The sequence below is a fragment of the Myotis nattereri genome (genome assembly GCF_964212035.1).
Source record: "Myotis nattereri genome assembly, chromosome: 18".
NCBI lineage: Eukaryota > Metazoa > Chordata > Mammalia > Chiroptera > Vespertilionidae > Myotis > Myotis nattereri.
The window spans coordinates 39,703,684-39,721,399 of NC_138093.1; the positions used below are offsets into that span (position 1 = coordinate 39,703,684).

At 48.3% G+C, this 17,716-nt stretch overlaps 1 protein-coding gene across 1 annotated transcript in view; it reads left to right on the forward strand.

The window, feature by feature from the left end:
* ADCY10 (adenylate cyclase 10) overlaps positions 1-17,716 on the forward strand; it is a gene marked incomplete at both ends in the record, with an annotated part of 57,006 nt that overhangs the window by 17,616 nt on the left and 21,674 nt on the right. Inside the window, 6 exons of the mRNA XM_081112081.1 lie at positions 3,929-3,984; positions 5,979-6,132; positions 8,659-8,851; positions 9,370-9,456; positions 14,356-14,630; positions 15,450-15,586. Of these exons, the coding sequence (XP_080968207.1) occupies positions 3,929-3,984; positions 5,979-6,132; positions 8,659-8,851; positions 9,370-9,456; positions 14,356-14,630; positions 15,450-15,586 (902 nt within the window). The remainder of the gene's footprint in view (positions 1-3,928; positions 3,985-5,978; positions 6,133-8,658; positions 8,852-9,369; positions 9,457-14,355; positions 14,631-15,449; positions 15,587-17,716) is intronic.

Genomic DNA, 17,716 nt, shown 5'->3' on the forward strand with positions numbered 1-17,716 from the left:
CATCCTGTGGATATGGTAGAAGACCCCATTCTACCCTCGTTCTGAGAATCAGAGGGTGATTCCTCAAAGGTTGTGCAAACAGAACAGGGATTCCCCCCACCCCCCATTTTCATATGTCTGTGGACCAAGGTGGACCAAACATTAAGTATTTATTTATCAACCAACTTTGCGTCAGCATTGGTAGGACTAATAGAGTATAAGATATTGTTCATCCTCTAGGCCTCCAGTGAAATATATTCTCCCAAAGCCCAGCCTAGGTGCAAGGGTGTCACTTTTAGGCTTAAAATCCTCCAATGGCTTTGTCATTTTCAGGATGTTTCAATTCCTTGCAATGACATACAAGGTGACCATCTGCCTTTCCAACCTCACCTCCTCCCGGGTCCCCTCCTCTGGGGCTCTAAGTAGATTGTCCTCCCCATCACCCACCCCATCCCTCGTCCACTGGGAAAACCATAGTCAATCTTTGAAATCCAGCTCAGGGTCCATTCCTCTGTGGGGCTGGCTCTGGAACCACCCAGTCACAGCCCAGCCAGTCCAGCTCTGCCCGCCTCATGCCACTAACTCTACAGGCCACGCTTCTCTGAGATCCCTCCTCACGCTCCTCAAGACTGCCCGCCCGCTGCCTTGAAAGCTCTCTGAGGATCATGATTATGGCTTGTTCATTTTTATATCCCCAGTGCTTGGTGCACAGCAGGCATTCGACACTGATGAGTGAATGAATGACTCGCATGGAAAGCGCAAACATATTATTCTGAAGGGTGTTCCAAAATTGATGCAAGAAGTAATTTTGATACAAAATACAGGTTTATAATTAAATATTGTAAATTTTTTATTGGTTCATAAAGTATACAGTATAGGGTTATGTATGGAATAGAAAACTGGATTATCATGTCGCAATAGCAAGCACCATTAACTGTTATTGCCTGAGCAGCCGCAATTTCGAAGAAGAATGCTCCAATGATGCCTCCAGCCCAAAATCTGCACCAAACAGTGACACGTTGTGGATGCATTTGTTTCTCAACAATCACTCGTGGATCAGTTAGTGATCTTACACACTCTGGCCATCCTTCAACAAATCGTTCAACACAAAACACCAAAGCAGTTCGTGAGAGTGTTGCTGAGAGTCCAGGGACATCAATTTGGCACCGTGGTCAAGAATTGGACATTTCGAGAAGCTCTCTACAGCGTATTCTCACGAAAGATTTGCATCTTCATGCTTACAAAGTTCAATTGACTCAAGAACTGACGCTTCTGACCACGCACAGCGAATAGAGTTCGTTGAATGGATTATGGAACAACAAGTGGATACTGATTTTTCGAACAAAATCATCTTCAGCGATGAGGCTCATTTTCATCTTGATGGCTTGGTTAATCGACAAAATTGTCGCATTTGGGGTTCAGAAAATCCACGAGTGATTGTTGAGAAACAAATGCATCCACAACGTGTCACTGTTTGGTGTGGATTTTGAGCTGGAGGCATCATCAGACCATTCTTCTTCGTAAATGCGGCTGCTCAGGCAATAACAGTTAATGGTGCTCGCTATGAAGACATGATAATCCAGTTTCCTATTCCATACATAACCCTATACTGTATACTTTGTGAATCAATAAAATATTTACATTTTTTAATTATAAACCTGTGTTTTCTATCAAAATTACTTCTTGCGTGAATTTTGGGACACCCTTTATTAACCAGCTGGAATCTAAGTTTTAAAGGGCCAGATAGCAGAATTGGGGCTGCAGTAGATTCAAGGAGTCTTTATTATTCACCTTTGTATTCCCACGGCTTGGCGCTATACTTGGCATGTTTAGACCATAAATAAAATGCTACTTGAATAAGCGAATGAATAGTAATAATTGTTGTGAGCCCTTATTAAATATTAGGCACTTTATCTCAAAATATACAATATATTCTTTTTGTTGTTGTTAATCTTCATCTGAGGGTATTTTTTCCATTGATTTTTAGAGAGAGTTGGAGGACAGGGGGAGAGGGAGAGAGAGAGAGAGAGAGAGAGAGAGAGAGAGAGAGAGAGAAGGAGAGAGAGAGAGAGAGAGAGAGAGAGAGAGAGAGAGAGAGAGAGAGAAGGTAAGAGAGAAGAGAGAAGAGAGAAGAGACAGGAGAGGAGAAGAGAGAGAGGCTCCTGACCAGGAGTCAAACTGGAGACCTGTGGTGCAAGGGCCGACGCTCTAACCACTGAGAACACCGGCCAGGACTTTAATGTTTCTTTCTTTCTTTTTTTTAATCCTCACCTGAGGATCTTTTCCCACTGATTTTATATAGAGTTGAAGGGAGGGAGGGAGGAAGAGAGAGAAAGAAAGAGAGAGACATCAATGTGAGAGAGACACATTGATTGGTTGCCTCCTGCACGTGTCCTGAGTAGGGCCAGGGATCAAACCTGCAACCCAGGTACATGCCCTTGACCGGGAGTCAAACACATGGCTCTTCAGTGCATGGGCCGGCTATCTAAGCCACACTGGCCAGGCTATAATGTATTCTTAATATCAGCCATATCAGATAGAAACTATTATTTTCTCCATTTTACAGATTTTAAAACTAAGGCTCAAAGATGTTAAATGACTTGTTCGTGGTCACAAATCTAGTGAGCAATGGAGACCAGGCTCACAGTGCCGCTTCTTTAGCAGCCACGCAAGCTCGTGGGTACAGCAAACATTCACTGACCTCACAGAGAAGTGGCTTCAACTGGCCTGGGCTGGACTCGGCTCAGCTAGCCTCGGCTTCTCACGTGCCTGGGGTTCGGCAGGTTGTTGGCAGACCCAGGATGACCGCAGGTGGGACAAGTGGGCAGTTTGATTGGCATAAATGGGACAGTTCGGCTCTAGGTGTCTCGTCCTCTCGCACTGTCTCGGCCATATCAGAAGAGCAAGAGAGAGAGCCCAAGGCGCAAGCCTTTTTCAAGGCTCGGCGTCGTGTTTGCTGGCATCTCGTTGGCTGAAACATTCACACGGCCGAGCCCAGAGTGGGAGGGCACTGCACGTTACCTAGCAGAGGGCACAGGTACTGCAGAGGTCAGCCTGCCACAGAAGCCCAGACTGCCGGACCCCAGAGCCTGCCACTTCGTGATTTTCCTCCACCATCTCTGCAAATAAGAGTGTGGAGCCCGGCCAGTGTGGCTCAGTGGTGGGTGTTGGCCCATGAACCAAGAGATTATGGTTTGTTTCCTGGTCAGGGCACATGCCTGGGTGGTGGGGTTGCAGGGACTCAATCCCAAGTAGGAGGCATGTAGGAGGCAGCCGATCAATGATTCTCTCTCATCATCGATGTTTCTATCCCTCTCCCTTCCTCTCTCTGAAATCAATAATTTTTTAAAAATCATATTTTAAAAAAAGAGTGTAGAAATTCACATACAAATATGAACAGGGCCTCCCATGGGAGATTGCCGTTGCTATACCAGGCGGAACCAGGTAGTACGACATGCAGACCAGGAATGAGCTGTTTAACAAAAGGCTCCTTCAAGAGAGAATATGCAGTGATCAGGCATGAGTGCCCTGCCTAGTCCCCACCAGACACGGGACCTTGGGCAAGATACACTCTCTGCACCTCCATTTCCTCACTTGTAAATGGACACAATCATAGTATCTCCTTAGTAAGGTTTTGTCAGGAGCAAAGGAAATTATATATGTAAAGTACTCAAAACTGCCAGGCACGTGGCATGTGCTCAGCAAAGGTGAGCGGGGACAGAGTCTGCCAGCATTTATTGAACAAGGTCCCCAGGGCTGAGGAGAAGGCGGCTGTAAGTCGCTTGGACTCTATCGCCAGGTAAGAACACCTCTTTCTCCTCCTCTTGGCATCTGCAGCCCGTGAGCCAGGGGCAGTCGGTTAGAGACTGGAAAGGAGGCTCCCTGGGGCCAAGCAGCCTGCTCTCAGCCCGCCCTGCTGTGACTCTAACATCTCTGTTCTTCTCCTCAGCATGTTTGGTATGGCCTACCTCATCTGCAACAGGAATGAGGCTTACCCTCTGCTCGGTAGGTAGTGGGCCTTGCTTTCTAAACTCCCCTAGTGATCTATAGCAACACATGCAGAACAGTGCGCCAATGCTAAGTCTGCGGCATCATGAATTATCACCAATGAACCCATGATCACTATCCAGGCCAACTAAGAAAAAGAGCAGTGTTCGGGGCACCCCACGTGCTTGGTCTCTCCCTCCCCACAAAGACCCTGACACCCTCCTCCCCCAGACCCTGACACCTTCCTCCCCCAATGACCCTGACACCTTCCTCCCCCAATGACCCTGACACCCTCCTCCCCGCAAAGACCCTGACACCCTTCTCCCCAAAGACCCTGACACCCTCCTCCCCAAAGACTCTGACACCCTCCTCCCCTGCCCCCCCCCGCCCAAAGACCCTGATACCCTCCTCCCCAAAGACTCTGACACCCTCCTCCCCAAAGACCCTGACACCCTCCTCCCCGCAAAGACCCTGACACCCTTCTCCCCAAAGACCCTGACACCCCCCTCCCCAAAGACTCTGACACCCTCCTCCCCGCAAAGACCCTGACACCCTCCTCCCCTGCCCCCCCCGCCCAAAGACCCTGATACCCTCCTCCCCAAAGACTCTGACACCCTCCTCCCCTGCCCCCCCTGCCCAAAGACCCTGATACCCTCCTCCCCAAAGACTCTGACACCCTCCTCCCCAAAGACCCTGACACCCTCCTCCCCGCAAAGACCCTGACACCCTTCTCCCCAAAGACTCTGACACCCTCCTCCCCGCAAAGACCCTGACACCCTCCTCCCCTGCCCCCCCCCCCGCCCAAAGACCCTGATACCCTCCTCCCCAAAGACTCTGACACCCTCCTCCCCGCAAAGACCCTGACACCCTCCTCCCCTGCCCCCCCCCGCCCAAAGACCCTGATACCCTCCTCCCCAAAGACTCTGACACCCTCCTCCCCGCAAAGACCCTGACACCTTCCTCCCCCGCCCCCCCCCCCCCCGCCCAAAGACCCTGATACCCTCCATTTCTTAGGCCGTTTTTAAAAATCATGTTGATGAAACGATATATCATATAATTACACGTGCCTTCTGTTAATCAATGGAAAACAAGACTGGCCTTCCACAGGGAGCTGGCCAGAAAAGGTTTGACCCCAAATGAGCCTTCAGCTCTTTTGACAGGATGTGCTCGCTCCCTTGGCATTTCAGTCCTGCCTGTTCCTTCCTGTCCAGGTTTCAAAGGCTGTGGCCGACTTTCAGATTTTAATCTGGGCATCCCGTTACATATATGTAAAAACACCAAGTAATAGTGACAGGGCTGCAACCCAAGCTGACTTCGATTTTCTTCTTTTTCTTTTCTACATTTTCCATACTTTCTACAGTGAACATTTGTTACATTAAGAATAAAAAACCCTAACATTTATTTTTACTAAAAATTTGGGTTGTTGTTAGGAGTAAGTCTACATGCTTCTTTAAAGTACATTGAATTTTCTTATCACTGATAAAGCTTCTAGTAGCCCTGAGACAAGTATAATTTCTCATTCACAGAGAGCAAGTTTCCTTCGCAGATTGGAAATAAATTATTGGAAATAAAATATTCTATCCATAATCATTCAATATAGAAACCCTAACTATAATAAATGTATTTCCTAGTGTAATAATCTTTAGATGACTTCCACTGTGTTATAGGAAAAAAAGGAAAAGGGAGGGAAAACAAGAACTGAAGTCAGCGATCCCTGGTTTCATTCCTGGCTGTGCGATTCCAGCGCACCTCACTATCCTGCACTAAAATTCAATGGACGTTTTAATGCGCATTGTAAGAGTCACATATATAATGTGCATTATTGGGAATCACAACTGGAAAGCTCTAGAAAAAGATGTTAAAACATTTCAAAGTGTGCAGAACCTCACGAGAGTCCATGAACGATGCCCTGGAAATCTCCTTAGGTGTCATGTCACTATGTGCTTCTTATGTCTCTCCACTATTTTATCTTGACTGGATTCGCTCTCTTTTTAAAAAAATAAAAATGACAGGACGTGAGAAGGAGCTGAAATACTTTAGGTGCAATATGAAGGAATTTCTGATGTCCAACTGCAGCCGCATCCTCATGTACGAAGGCTTGTCGGGCTACGGAAAAAGCCAGATACTCATGGAGATTGAGTACCTGTCCCAAGGTGAGAACCACAGGTGAGTGTCTGGCGATGACCGTTTATTTCTTGTCCACCCAGAGAATCCTGACGTCCTTAAAAGTTTCACCTCTTTTAAAGCCCCTCTCCTTTATATAATTTGCATCATGTAAACTACACACCACCTGTCCATTACAGGTGCCATGCACCCTTGTGCTAAATAAATAAATAATGATAATCATATTGAACCAAGACAATGAGAAGCCTGCTGACCCCCGGAGACCCTGACTGCATGCCAGGTGGAGCTTGGATATCGTCTGTTAGAGCTTCCTGGTTAAGGCCAGTGTGCAGGCAGGTGGAGAGCAGCTGGAAGAGGTGGAGACCAGGCTAGGGTGGGTGTGCAGGACGAGCGCGTACATTTATCCAGCCGGCTGACAGTCACGGGTCCACACCATTCAGCTCTGTCCAGGAGTGGGAGCGACAACGACAGGCCTCCGCATTTTCCTTGGGAAGGCAAAGCTGGGGTATTGACCTCACACTGCTTGCCTCCTCTCATAGTGTGAATGTCATGAGGGCTCTCTGTGGGACAACCCATCCAGTACCCTCACTGTGTCAGCATGGGGTTCAGCAGCAGTGATGGTGACCACATGCCGAGGTCTCACGGCTTCCACCACCCGACCTGAAGGCTTTAAGGGGAAAATGCTTAGTGGCCTCACATTATTTTTAGCTGTACTTCTACTCTTTTTAATGTCAGGCCTGAGAGAGGCCTGTTTTAAAATATCTTTAACATTGTTAAGGAGATAATTCATAACAATCAGAAGACATTCATTCATTCATTCCATTACTGAGTTACTACTGAGTTACTACATGCTTCAGGAACTGTTAAGTTCTGTCTCCACTTGCGAGAGCTGCTGTAACAAAGTACCACAAACTGGGTGGCTCATCAACAGAAATCTATCCTCTCTCGTTACTGGAAGCTGGAAGTCTGCGAGCAAGGTGTCAGCAGGGTCGGTTCCTTCTGAGAGCCATGAGGGACAACCTGTCTGTGCTTCTCCCCTGGCTTCTGGTACAATTATTGGTGTTCCTTGGCTTATGGAAACATCACCCCAACCTCTGACTTCAATGTCGCATGATATTCTCCCTGTCTCCAAATTTCCCCTTATAAAGACACAGTCATATTGGATTAGGGGCCCACCCTACTCCAGCCGGACCTTGTCTTAATTTCATTACATCTACAATGACCCTGTTGCCAAACAAGGTCACATTGTGAGGTACGGGGGTTAAGACTCAGCATATGAATTTGGGTGGGGCATGAGTCAACCCATAACCAGTGCCGATGCCCCGAAGATGAAGGACATCTGATTCCCACCCTGTGGGAGCTCTCACAGAAGAGAGACGACGATAGAAATGGGATGTGGAAAGGACAATGACAGAGGCATCCTAGGGAGTGCGGTGTGAGCTGAGGGAGAGGCACGTGTGACCCAAACTTGGGACATGAGGGAAGAGTGCAGGAGGCTGCACCTGAACCGAGATGCACAGATGAGCAGGAAGCGAGGACTGGGAGGCGCTGTGGGACGTGATCACACTCCAGCTGGGGAGATACGGAAGCGAAGGCCTGGAGAGGGTACATGGTCCTGTGCTGTCTGTTAGTGGTGGAGGATAGGCTGCTGAACAGAGAGTGGCAAGAAAGCACATATGAGGCCTTGGGGAGTCTTGTATGTCACAGAGAGGAGTCCAGACTTACCCCTTAGAGCAGCGGTTCTCAACCTGTGGGTGGCGACCCCTTTGGGGGTCGAATGACCCTTTCACAGGGGTCGCCTAAGACCATCGGAAAATGCATACATAATTACATATTGTTTTTGTGATTATTCACTATGCTTTAATTATGTTCAATTTGTAATAATGAAATTGGGGGTCACCACAACATGAGGAACTGTATTAAAGGGTCGTGGCATTAGGAAGGTTGAGAACCACCGCCTTAGAGGATGGAAGCCACAGAAAAATTCTAAGTGGGAGAGAAGATTTGCATCTATCTAGAAACATTAGCCTCTGTGAATATAATGCAGTCAGTGTCATGATGCCAGGCAGGGCAAGAGGCATGCCACTGGGTAGCACTGGTGAGAGGATGAGGGCATGCACCAAGGTGGAGGTGGTGGGCCTGGGAAGAAGGCGAACCGACCTGGGCTTAGGAACCCAGTGGATCAGGCCAAGTATCTGAAGCAGAATTAAGAAAGGCCTGCAGATCGCTTAGGGAGTTGCTGGTAGGACAACTGACTATGAAGAGTCAGAGCTTGCCTTCAACCTTTATTAATTTCCTAAAATATATTTAAGCTCGGCCGGTGTTGCTCAGTGGTTGAGCACTGACCCCTGAACCAGGAGGTCACAGTTCGGTTCAATTCCTGATCAGGACACATGCCCTGATTGTGGGGAGAGGGGGACATGTAGGAGGCAGCCGATCAATGATTCTCTTTCCTCATTGATGTTTCTATCTCTCTCTCCCGTCCTCTCTCTGAAATCAATAGAAACATATTTAAAATATGTATATATTTTAAAACTCTCTTCTGATTCTTGACTTTCTTATAAACAGGACTATTGCTATTGCCTTGACTAAGATCAGCTTCCATCAAACTTTTTATACCATCCAGATACTCATGGCCAATGTCTTAGGTCTGGATGCTTGTAAACACTACAAAGAACGACAGACCAACATTGAAAATAAAGTCAAGACACTGTTGGATGAGAAATTCCACTGTATCTTTAATGACATTTTCCATGTCCAGGTAACTACCCAGTGTAAGACTTCCTCAAGAAATAGTGATGGGGCAGGTGAAGCAATTCTTCACCGATTCTTTGTGACCTGGCATCTCTTTGACTTGTGATACCCTTTTCTGTTCTCACCTGGAGAATCTGTGTGGTGAAGAAGTGCCTCCCAATCTTCCCTGAATGAGCATTCCCCTTACTGAGACATAGTGGCGGTGTCTAGAAATGTCACACTCAAGAAAATCCAAATGCTACCTGTTGGTTCGTTTTTCTTCACCTTTCTATCAAAGCTGTGCAATCCTAGCCCACGCCTCTGCTCCAACGGTGCCTGCCAGTGCAGGACCGCGTGCGCCCTGTTCATTCCTGTATCTACTAGATCCAGTGACAAAGGGCATTAAAGCTGGAGAGGACATTATGGGTGATCTAACACATGAGGATTTGAAGGCACATAACAGTGAAGTGATTTGCCCAAAGTCACACAGCGAGTGGCTCCCTTTGCTGTTTCCCGTAGTTAATGTTCGAATTATTCTTCACACAGTTCCCTACCTCACGAGAGGTGTCCAAGATGAGCATCTTGAAAAAGCAAAAGCAGCTGGAAGCATTGTTTATGAAGATCTTGGAGAAAGTAAGAACATCTGCGGGTCGAGTAACGGGGGAGGAAAACTGGGCATCGCATCACAGAGCGGGGCGACCTGAGGGGCAGGAAGCTTTGAATTGTGGGAGACCTTGTATCCTAAATTTTTTCTTTCTCCTCCATCCTTCCAAACTTTGAGCTCAGAGTCCATTTAGAATGTAGCCCCAGGCTGCCCCCCTCTCACTGCCCCAGGTTGTGAGTTCAGATTATGCTAAACTTGAACATAGTCCCTTAACATTATTCCTGGGAGTGTGGCCTCTCCTTAAAACTACCCTCTTGGTTTCCCATCTGTAAGAGACGCAGTACATGTGAGTGGCTTGTATGTAGCCTCTGCAGCAGACTACCTAGGGTGGAACCTCAAGCAAGTGACTTAATCTGCCTATGCATGTGTAAAATGGGGAAACAGTTGTACCTAGTCCCAGGGTTGTGAGGCTGAAATGAAACACTCAATCAGTGTTAGCGCTCTCTGTATGTTGATGGTCACCAAATCTATATTCTAGTTCCCACCACTCTCCCAAGTACCAGACCGCATTTCCAAGGACGTATATTACACAAGGATGTAGTAACTCCCACTCATTTCAGTGGCTAGTAGTAAATTTATTTTGATCCCGATCCTTGATTAGCTCATGGTAAATTCATTCATGCATCGTTTACTCCTTTCCTCTTTGCTCCCCTCCTAACCAGTTGCCACATCCACACGTCTACTCAGTTGCTAGGTCCTCCTATTTCTCCGTTGGGTGGTCTCTGGAATCCCCCATGCTCTACCCCCTGCTGTATCGGGCTCCTTCTGGACCATTGTCATAGCTTTCCAACCAATCTCTGCACCTCACACCTCTTTCACCCCAATTCATCCTCCATATAAGTGCCAGAGTATATGCAAATCCAACCATATACACTACATACTCTCTGAGTAATTCCCATTGCTAATGAGATAAAAACCAATATATATATATATATTTTAACCTGGAGAAATGCTACTCATCCTTCAGTGTCACCTCTTTGGTGAGAACTTCCCAAATCACTAGGCATGACTAACGCCTCTTCTACCTGCTTCTGTGGCACTTTGGACATATTTCTGGTTGAACTTTCCCCACTGTGTTTGTGAGCCTCTAGGGACGGGAGTCTCTTGCTCATGGCTACAGCACTATTGGCCAGCATTGTTTCTGGCACATAATAACTGATCACTAGCATAGAATACATGTGGCGTTGAATCAGGTTTACAATTCAACACCCCCCTTCTCTATCCAGGCAAATAAGCTAGGCAGTCTGGGTAGTTTCTGATGCCAGACTTTGGACCAGGTACATCACCAGTATCCAGGAAGCTTCTTAGAAAAGACAGATCTACGAGTCCTACCCCCAAAGATCCAGCAGGGCTTGGGTTGGGCTTAGGGATCTGTTCAGGTTGTGCCTTTGTTTTAAAACTTCTCAATTGGTTCTAATGAGCAGTTTAGTTTGGAAACTACCACTAAAGATGTGCTTTCACTGTAGGCTGTGATGACAATCTTTGTATCGGCCACTCTGTGGCAGTGGTTCTCAACCTTCTGGCCCTTTAAATACAGTTCCTCGTGTTGTGACCCAACCATAAAATTATTTTCGTTGCTACTTCATCACTGTAATGTTGCTACTGTTATGAATCATAATGTAAATATCTGATATGCAGGATGGTCTTAGGCGACCCCTGTGAAAGGGTCGTTCGACTGCCAAAGGGGTCGCGACCCACAGGTTGAGAACCGCTGCTCTGTGGCCTTGGCAGGTCACCTAACCTGTCTGAATTTAACCTGTGCCTAAGGACACTCAGCAGTACCACCTCCCCTGAGCGTTCTGAGGACTCAGCCAGTTAGTGTATGTGAAGAGCGTGGGCATAGCATCCATGCTGCTTCTACTCACATTAGAGAATCCAATACACTGTCCTTGCTTTAAAATTGAAGAACTGGGGCCAGTGATGGACTCTCAAATTCATGCTGTTTTGTTTCCTACTCTACCCTCCTCGGTTCACAGATAACACTGACACCACCATTAATTAAATTTCTCTGGGTCAGTGAAGGGCTGTCAGAGTAAACTCGTTACGTGTGAGAGATCTGAAGTGTTAAAGTAGTCTTTGCTGATTATATATAGACTAGGGGCCCGGTGCACGAAATTCGTGCACTGGGTGTGTGTGTGTGGGGGGGGGGGGGAGTGTCCCTCAGCCCAGCCTGCTCCCTCTCACATACTGGGAGCCCTCAGACGTTGACCCCCATCATTCTCCAATTGCAGGATCGGCCCCTTGCCCAGGCCTGACGCCTCTGACAGAGGTGTCAGGCCTGGGCAGGGGACCCTCATTTCCCCCCATTACTGGTTCTGCCCCTTGCCCAGGCCTGACGCCTCCACCAGAGGTTTCAGGCTTGGACAGGGGACCCCCATCTCCCCCCGATCACTGGCTCTGACCCCCGCCCAGGCCTGAGGCCTCTGGCCCAGGAATCATGCCTGGGCAGGGGACCCCCATCTCCCTCTGATCGCTTGCTCCACCCCCCGCCCAAGCCTGACGCCTCTGACCCAGGCTTCAGGCCTGGGCAAGGGGACCATCATATCCCCCCAATCCCTGGCTCCGCCCCCCCCAGCTCCCAGCGGTTGCAGGCTCCGCCCCTGCCCAGGCCTAACACCTCTGGCCTGGGCGTCCGGCCTGGGCAGCGGGGACCTGCAGCTGCAGCGGCCCCGCGATCATGGGCTCCGCTTTAGGCCCAGGCAAGGGACCCCTAGCTCCTGGGACTGCCAGCTTTGACCGTGCCCAGCTCCCATCGCTGGCTCCACCCCTACTTCCTGCTATCACTGGCCAGGGCGGCAAAGGCGCCTGATTCTCCGATCATGGCTGGGGGGCAGGGCAAAGGCGGCCCCAGGGCCGTCTTTGCCCTGCCCCCCAGCTCTTAGCTCCCCCCTGGGTTTCCAATCACTGTCAGTGGCAGGGGGCTTCTTCCTGCTTTCCCTTTCACCTCCCTGCATTGTGCCTACATATGCAAATTAACCGCCATCTTGTTGGCAGTTAACTGCCAATCTTAGTTGGCAGTTAATTTGCATATAGCCCTGATTAGCCAATGAAAACGGTAGCGCCGTACGCCAATTACCATTTTTCTCTTTTATTAGTGTAGACTAGAGGCCCAATGCATGAAATTTGTGCAAGAGTAGGCCTTCCTGCCCCAGGCTGCCGGCACCGACTTCCCTCTGGCATCTGGGACCTGGCCTTCCCTCAGGTCCCCGGCTTCATCTGGAAGGTCTTCTGGTCTAATTAGCATATTATGCTTTTATTATTATAGATGTTGATTTCAGAGAGGAAGGGAGAGGGAGAGAAAAATAGAAATATCAATGATGAGAAAGAATCATTGATTGGCTGCCTCCTACATACCCGCTACTGAGGATCGAGCCCGAAACTCGGGCGTGTGCCCTTAACCTGACCAGAATCAAACCGGAGACCTTTCAGTCTGCAGGCCAACGCTCTATCCACTGAGCCAAACTGTCTAGGGCTGCTGCTTTTGTTTATTAACATAGAGGAAAAGAATGGATAACCACATCTCTTCTCACAAGGAACCACAAGAAGCTAACCCAGCCTGGGACAGTGAGAGGGGCAGCTTGGGGCAGTGAGAGGGCAGCTTGGGGCAGTGAGAGGGGGCAGCTTGGGGCAGTGAGAGGGCAGCTTGGGATTGTGGGGGCGGGGGGGCAGGTTTGTCCCTACATCCCTCCCAGGCAGAAATGAGGGCCCACGAGGGGAGGGCTGACTCTGACTTGTGCCCCAGCACCTAGATGGCGCCTGACCCTCACAGGTACCCAATCGATGCTGGTGAGCAAATAAATAATGCAGACCAGCGCCCTGACTGGTTTGGCTCCAGCACCCAGCCCCGTGCATGTGGCCAGTGCATGTGGCCAGTGCGTGTGGCTGGTGTTTGCGGCCAGTGCGTGTGGCCAGTGTGTGCGGCCGGTGTGTGCGACTGGTGTGTGTGGCCGATGTGAGTGGCTGATATGTGTGCGGCAGGTGTGTGCGACTGGTGTGTGTGGCCGATGTGAGTGGCTGATGTGTGTGGCCAGTGTGTGCGGCTGGTGTGTGCGACTGGTGTGTGTGGCCGATGTGAGTGGCTGATGTGTGTGGCCGATGTGAGTGGCCGATGTGTGTGGCCGGTATGTGTGGCCGGTGTGTGTGGGTGGTGTGTACAGCCGGTGCATGTGGCCGGTGTGTGCAGCCGGTGTGTGTGGCTGGTGCGTGTGGCTGGTGCATGCAGCCGGTATGTGTGGCCGGTGCGTGTGGGTGGTGTGTACAGCCGGTGCATGTGGCCAGTGTGTGGCTGGTGCGTGCGGCCAGTGTGTGTGTCTAGTGTGTGCGGCTGGTGCGTGTGGCTGGTGCATGTGGCCGGTGTGTGTGGCCGGCCGGTGTGTGTGGCCGGTGTGTGTGGCTTGTGCGTGTGGCCTGTGCGTGTGGCCAGTGCGTGTGGCCGGTGTGCACGGCTGGTGCGTGTGGCTGGTGCATGTGGCCAGTGTGTGTGGCCGGCCGGTGTGTGCTGGATATGCATGGGTGGAATGAATGCCAAGTCAATATCCCTGGGAGGCTTCATTTTCTAATAGATTAAAATGATGTGTAGTAAAAGATGCTTATTTTATAGAATGGGTGCTTTTACTGGGCCACAATCCCATCTCCCCTACAAATTTGTGTTATCTTTGCACAAAGATTTGCCCAAGTAAGAGTCCATTCCAGCCAGCTCTCTCCAATTTGCCACAAATTCCATGTTAGTGGCATCTGAATTCAGCTTTGTTGGGAAGAAAATATTTAATTCAGCCCCACACAACCCAGGGGCCCTCATGCAGACCCACACGTGGATAAAACCCCGAAGTCCCACAGCATTTGTCTTCCTGTTTCTGTACCTTGTCCAGACAGTGAAACAGGAAAGGATTATTTTCATCATCGATGAGGCCCAGTTTGTGGACCCGACCTCCTGGGCCTTTCTGGAGAAGCTTATCCAGAACGTCCCTATCTTCATCATCATGTCCCTGTCTCCGTTCCTCGACGTGCCCTGTGAAGCTGCCAGCGCCATAATAAAGAACAGGAACACCACCTACATCACCATCGGCGCCGTGCAGCCCAGCGACATCCGCAACAAGGTCTGCCTGGACCTCAATGTCAAGGGCATCCCCAAAGAACTGGACTTGTGAGTAACCTGATCTGTCCTGAAAGGCATCTGCATTCACTACGCAGGTCCAGACCTCACCAGATTCCTTAAGATGCGGCTTAAAGTGACTATTTCAGCGTTCTTGCTGGGCCGCCTTTCAAAGGGGCCATCCCTCAGGCTGGTAGGAGGGATGCTGTCCTCCTTTACTTGTTATAGTCCCTGTGGTGCCTGCTCAGACTGCATGGGGACATCAATTTGTTTCCTTTTCATCTTGCTGGACGTGAGTTCTACTCTAATCTAGTTTTAGGACATTATCATGAGCAAGTGACTCCAAAGTCAAAATGGTAAACAGAAAGACCACAACCTGCACCTAATCGAGGTCCTGCTTGGCAGGCAGCGGTGTGGCCTGGTGTTGGCGTTGCCGGTGCACATGGAAAGCTGGCTGTCTAGTCAGTGCCTCCTGAGCCTCTCAGCCTCCTCCTGGGGCTTGACAGGTGTCCCCTGAAGCACACGAACAACACCTCACCTTTAGCTGGCTGTTTGCAGTCCACCTGGTCTCTGCCGAGGTTCTTTCTAATGAGGATGTCTTGTTTCTGCAAGAAACATTGAAAATATAAACCAGAAATTAATGAAAATGGCCATTTATGAGGTGAGGAAGGGAAGCAAGACTGAGGATGTCCCTTATTTTATAGTTTTGGTTTTGGACAGATGGTCAATGCTGTAGGTAATTAGACAAAAGAAAGAAGAGCAATCGAGACTGAGAAGAGATTATTTTCAAGTGATTGTGAAGACTCAAATATTGTTCCATCCAGAAAGGCGGCTCTTCCAGGTAAGTAGGTTGCCTTGTGTTCACTACAGGTACCTAGTGGAGGGAAGCTGTGGGATCCCCTTTTACTGCGAAGAATTGCTGAAAAACCTTGACCAGCACAGGGTGCTTGTTTTCCAACCGATGGAGTCTGAGGAAAAGGCAAACGTGACCTGGAATAACCTGTTCAGTGAGTCCCACAGCGACTTCTTCCCCTGTCCTTCTGCAGAGAGGGCAGCAAGAGTGGGCTTTTCCCTGGGCGGCTTCCACAAGGGATAGAGGGTTGGGGGAGTCCAGGACTGTGGGACCTGTACCTCTGACAGCAGGAGAACGTAGCATTTTCGAGTCCCAGAAGACAACATTACTAGGCAAGTTTACTATTCAGGCCTTGCTATTTCTGATATCTCTTTCTGATCCTAACCAAGTCACAAGTAGAGTACCGTCTCCTCATGAATGCATTGGCATCTGAGTGAGGGTATTGAACATGTGTCAAATATATGTTTTTTTTTAAGTCATTATTGTTGAGAGTATTACAATGTCCCCCTTTCTTCCCCACATTCTCCCCTCCCCTGTGCCCTTGCCCACCCCACCATAGGCCTTCACCACATTATTGTCTGTGTCCATAAGTGATATATACGTGCATATAAGATCTTTTCCTTCCTTCTGAGATTCATCAGTCTGTTTCATGTTTCCATGCCTCTGGTTCTATTTTATTCATCAGTTTATTTTGTTCATTAGATTCTTTGTTCATTTATTTTGACTTTTTGATATCTATCAACTGTTGATAGATAAGTATCTATTGCCATTTTTTGGTTCATATTTTTCATCTTCTCCTCTTCCTCCTCCTCCTCTTCCTTCCTTCCTTCCTTCCTCCTCCTCCTCCTCCTCCTCCTCCTCCTCCTCCTCCTCCTCCTTCTTATTCTTATTCTTATTCTTATTCTTATTCTTATTCTTATTCTTATTCTTATTCTTATTCAACATTTCATGTAATACTGGTTTAGTGGTGATGAACTTTAGCTTTTCCTTGCCTGTGAAGCTCTTTATTTGACCTTCAATTCTAAATGACAGCTTTGCTGGCTAGAGTAATCTTGGTTGTAGGTCCTTGCTAGTCATCATTTTGAATATTTCTTGCCACTCCCTTCTGGTCTGCAAAGCTTTGGTTAAGAAATCAGCTGTCAGTCTTATTAGTGCTCCCTCGTAGGTAACTAACTGCTTTTCTCTTGCTGCCTTTAAGATTTTCTTTGTCTTTAACCTTTGGCATTTTAATTATGATGTGTCTTGATGTGGGCCTCTTTGGGCTCTTCTTGTTTAGGACTCTCTGAACTTCCTGGACTTGTACGTCTATTTCTTTCACCAGGTAGGGGAAGTTTTCTGTCATTATTTCTTCAAATAGGTTTGCAATCTCTTGCTCTCTCTCTCCTCCTTCTAGCACTCCCATGATGCAAACGTTGACAACTTGAATTTGTCCCAGTGGCTCTCTATACTATCTTCATTTTTTAAATTCTTTTTGCTCTTCTGGTTGGGTGTTTTTTGCTTCTTCATATTCCAATCACTGATTTGATTTTTTGCATACTCTATTCTACTGTTGATTCCCTATAAATTATTCTTCATTTCTGTTAGTGTATCCTTTGTTCCTGACTGGTCCTTTCTCATTTCTTTGATATTCTCCCTAATGTCTTTGAAATTCTCACTAAAATCCTTGAAATTCTCACAAAGTCCCTTGAAGCGCTCATTAAAATCCTTGAGCATCCTTATAACCATTATTTTGAACTCTGTATCTAATAATTTGCTTGCTTCCATTTCATTGAGTTCCTTTACTGGAGATTTCTTCTGTTCTTTCATTTGTGACATGTTTCTTTGTATCCACATTTTGGCTGCTTCCCTTGTGTTTGTTTCTTGTATTATGTAGAACTGCTATGTCTCTTGGAATTGGTAGAGGGGCTTTGTGAAGTATGTGTCCTGTAGGACCCATGGGTCAGCCCCTCCCCTCCTCTCCCCCCCGCCACTCGTCACCTGAGCTGGGCACTCTAGGTGTGCCCCTGTTTGGGCTGTGTGCACTGTCTTACTGTGGTTAAGCCTTGATTGCTATTGGTATCATTGGGAGGAATTGACCCCCAGGCCAATTGGCTGTGAGGGTCAGCTGTGATTACAGTGGAAAAGCTGCTGTGCAGGAGACACCCTTATGGAGCAGGACTTGCTTCATTTGGGCTTTGGTACTCACTGAGTCTTCCCCCTTGAGCATGTCACTTGTGAATGTGTAGAGTTGTAATCTGGTGTGGTCTGAAGCTATCCACCTGGTGCACTGGCTCTAGGGCCTCCA